This window comes from Pinus tabuliformis, chromosome 5_1, assembly GCF_031772625.1.
Source record: "Pinus tabuliformis cultivar Carrire ecotype Pingquan chromosome 5_1, CPIR1, whole genome shotgun sequence".
NCBI lineage: Eukaryota > Viridiplantae > Streptophyta > Pinopsida > Pinales > Pinaceae > Pinus > Pinus tabuliformis.
Window position 1 is genome coordinate 129,821,521 of NC_142305.1, and position 3,868 is coordinate 129,825,388.

General features: G+C 40.6%; 1 protein-coding gene across 1 annotated transcript; it reads right to left on the reverse strand.

Moving 5' to 3' along the window:
* Window positions 1–218: 218 nt before the first annotated feature.
* On the reverse strand, window positions 219–3,592 carry LOC149163762 (uncharacterized). Its single transcript, XM_089431853.1, has 2 exons — window positions 2,622–3,592; window positions 219–2,516 (listed from the first exon to the last, which is right to left on the reverse strand). Exons 1-2 carry the CDS (start codon window positions 3,412–3,414, stop codon window positions 1,240–1,242), a joined length of 2,070 nt encoding a protein of 689 aa, XP_089287979.1. The 5' UTR covers window positions 3,415–3,592; the 3' UTR covers window positions 219–1,239.
* Window positions 3,593–3,868: the final 276 nt, after the last annotated feature.

Below are 3,868 nucleotides of genomic sequence, written 5' to 3' on the forward strand. Positions count from 1 at the left end.
CAATAAATAACTGTGGTAGATAAGAGAAGATAATTTTATTGATGTCCAACAAATGACCAAAATGACAGGTCAATGACACTAGCGAGCACAATTAATGATACAAATCTGTAGGAGTGCCCAGGGCTACTCACTCCAGAGTCATGATACAAAACAAAACAATACATGAAATAAATAGAACATCAAACAAAGAGAAGAAATAACAAGATATCTCCAAAATGTCCAGGTAGAGAGTAGGGAAGATGATCTGACACAGCATCAATCAACAAGAATGACCCAATGCACCATTGGATGATGTCGTTGGAAGAGTGTTCAGGGCTCAGAGGACCTACCTGGGTGAGCCTGGGAAGCTCACGAGAGCGACATACAGATTTTCTCCTAACATTTGAGGCTGAAGAAAGGAATCCCGTGATATGGATTTGGCCAAGATTGGACTGTCGATCTGGTCTATGCTGGGGATGGGTACTCCTAACCCCACTGGGAAAGACTCGACCGGCCCTAGGGTGTGAGGCTGTACAGGGCTCATTGACTCCATGCGTGGTGTGCCTATCACCAGATGATCTATCTGTTGCTAAGCTACACCGAGTGCTGAAACAGGGAGGTAATCAATCTGATAAGGCAAGGTCCAGAAGAAACCTGCAGGCTAAGCACCTCAGCCATCTAAAGAGCTGAACACCTCTGGTCAGGATATTGGACGCAGGTGGATAGCGATCTCCTCAAATCCCGGAAAATGCATTAGTATTTGCCCCTAATCTCGTCATAGATGGGAGTCAGGACATCTGAAAAAGAAATGTTCCTCGGATGCCACCTCCTGCAAAATGGTGTAATCGGAAATCTGAGACTCACATGCAAGTGCCTTGAATTATACACATGCTGCTGCTGATCCTTTTTGAAATAGATTGTGTTATATAATCCAGAAGCTGAAGACTCGTATCCAGATCTCGATGCTATAACCATACGCCTCCAATTGCATGTTTGGGGCAGAATCAAGTTGAATCAATCCAACCTGAACTGAAAAGTACCATTCTCTGATTGGTGTCAATACCAATAACATCCATATAGAGTTGACTGGTAAAGGATTCTTGCAAATGTACTCAAATAAATGGGATCGTTTCAGTAGGCTTGTATAGGTTGGATCCCTCAAAAGTTTACAGAGAAGCATATAAACTGGCATGAACCATCAGTCCATTATAAAACCATGTGTGTTAACTGTAGCCTCCACTTTAAAAAACTTGAACTGTTTTACTTGGTAATTTTGACTTTGGCACATTCATCAGAAAACTTGCATGCCAATTCCAATTCTCCATTCTTTTGGAGTGTAATGATTAGAACATTATAAGTGACAGCGTTAGCTACCACACCATTTTTCAACATATCTGCATATAGCTTCAGAGCATCCCAAATGTTGTTTTCTTTGCAGTGCCCCCATATTAGGACGGTATAACTAAAAGCATCAGGCTTCAGACCACATTCAATCATTTCTCTATAGAGATGGATAGCCTTTTGCAAATTGCCCTCTTTGCACTGTCCATAAATCAGAGTGGTGTAAGTAAAATGATTGGGCTTACAAACGCAGCTATTTATCTGTTCATCTAATGAGTCGCCATTAGTAGTTGTGACAATGGGTGAACCATTTGTCATTTTTTCCCTGAAAAACTCCATTGCCTCGTCCACTTTGCCTTCCTTGCAAAGCCCATTGATTAGAGAAGTTAGGGTAAAAACATTGGGCATAATACCCTTGCCTACCATTTCATCGTGTAACTTGGAAGCCTCTTGCATGTTACCATCCTTGCAATATCCATCAATCAAAGCAGTGTAAGCTACAACATCAGGCGTGAAGCTTTTAACCAACATTTCATTATACAACCCTAAAGCCTTTTCCATTTTACCTTCCTTGCAGTGCCCGTCAATCAATGTAGAAAAAGTAACAACATCGGGCACTAACCCATTCTCCACCATTTGCACACAATATCCCAAAGCTTTCTCTGATTTTCCCTGTTTGCAAAGCCCATCTATCAGTGTATTGTATGTGATGCAATTTGGTACCACGCCTCTTTCATGCATTTCACACAACAGATGTTCTGCCTCTTCGACCTTCTCTTCCACACAAAAACCTTTGATGAGAGAACTATACGTAAAAACATCAGGCATAAGACTCATCTTGAACATCTCCAAACGCAGCATAAGCGCTTCCTCCAAATTCCCCTTGTCGCAGTGACCATCAATCAGGCTGTTGTAAATAACAGCATTAGGTGTTATACGTTTTCCAACCATTTCAACAAACAATTTGTTTGCTTCCTCCATATTTCTCTCCTTGCAATGCCCATCAATCAGAGTACAGTATATAACAACATTAGGCTCAATGCCTTTCTGCCGCATCTCGTCATAAAGATTAAGGGCTTCCTTCATATTAGCCCTTTTGCAGTATCCATCCATCATAGCACTGTATGTAAACTGATTAGGAGCTACATCGAGAGCCTGCATTGTTCTAAATAGGTCACCTGCTTCCTGCATCTTGTCTTCCTTGCATAGACCAGAGATGAGAATGCTGTAAGTAACAACAGTGGGATCAATCTTCTTCGTTTTCATTTCATCAAATAATTCAAAAGCTTTCTGCAGCTTACCTTCCTTGCAGCTAGCATTAATCAAGGTATTATAAATATAAACATTAGGACGAAGACCACTAGAAACCATCTCTTCATACAACCTCCAAACCAGGTCTACTCTATCCATTTTGAGCAATGCGCTGAGAAGGATGTTACAGGCCTGAACCATGGGCATAAATTTTCTACGCCGCATCCTATAGAATACATCAATGGCCTCCTGGAATAGACCCTTTTGAGCACATGCAATTATCAATACATCAAACACTACACAAGTGGTATTGTTGTTATTATTATTAGTATAATCCTTCAGAGACATGTTAAGGGCATCGAACACTTTCACATGAGCATTGTCCGGCTCACTTTTCTCAGTCAATGCAATGAACTCCTGCATCAGAACTCCGGCTCTATAGGACATGTTGGCCTTGGTAACGATGTGAATAATTTTAGAATAAGTTTGAGCCGTGTGGCTGAAACCCTTCTGCTTTCCTGCCCAATTGAAGAAGCTCAGAGCTTTTGTGGGATTCTTGAGGTGTGACAGCACTTGTAGGACGTGAATAGGGTTTACTACATCACCGAATTTATTGTCATTCAGAACAGTTTCCCAGCAGCGGCTTCGTGTGACTGTTTTACAAATATTAGCGATGAATTTCGTCTCGTTTTTGCCTGTGTTTGAAGTGGCTAAGTCTTCATTGTGATTGTCTGCAAGGCGATCGAACCCTTCTCTTCTACTCGTCGTTCTTGAGCCACTGTTTATGCCTTTGCTGCGGATCCGTAACCCTCTCCGGGTGGTTTTTTGAATGTCCTTCGACATTGCCGCCCTGGAAGAAACTTGTTAAAGCATAAAGTCTGCTCGTGGACATTGCCGCCCTGGAAGAAACTTGTTAAACCATAAAGTCTGCTCGTGGCTCTACTTCTGCTGTTACACCCAAAGATAACTCTTGAAGTTACTAGTTGATTTATGAGATGGTAAGAATATTGTATTTTAGTCTGCAGGGTCTGCCCATGCGCAAGGAACGTTTGTATCATTCGTTTACATCAAATAAATAAATCATTAAAAATGAACATTGAAAAAATGGCTTGTGTATAGGTGGGAAGTGTTTATTTAATTGCAAGCTCTATACAACGCTATTTTTTCATTTAAGAGGTCGTTTTGTTTGGACATAAGAAAATAAGGTAACGATTTACAACTCAATGAATTCATTGATATCTGTGTTTATTTTAGAATAAAGTTTTTATAATTTTAATTTTATTATTAATATTTTTTA

What these genes read in the sequence shown, in the direction of transcription:
- LOC149163762 (XM_089431853.1), bottom strand. Translation starts at nt 3,414, where the DNA reads ATGTCGAAGGACATTCAAAAAACCACCCGGAGAGGGTTACGGATCCGC. An exon ending in TAATGCTAGCTGCAAGGAAG is followed by an intron (nt 2,517 to 2,621) that starts GTAAGCTGCAGA and finishes TATGCAAGGAAG; the next exon opens with ACAAGATGCAGGAAGCAGGT.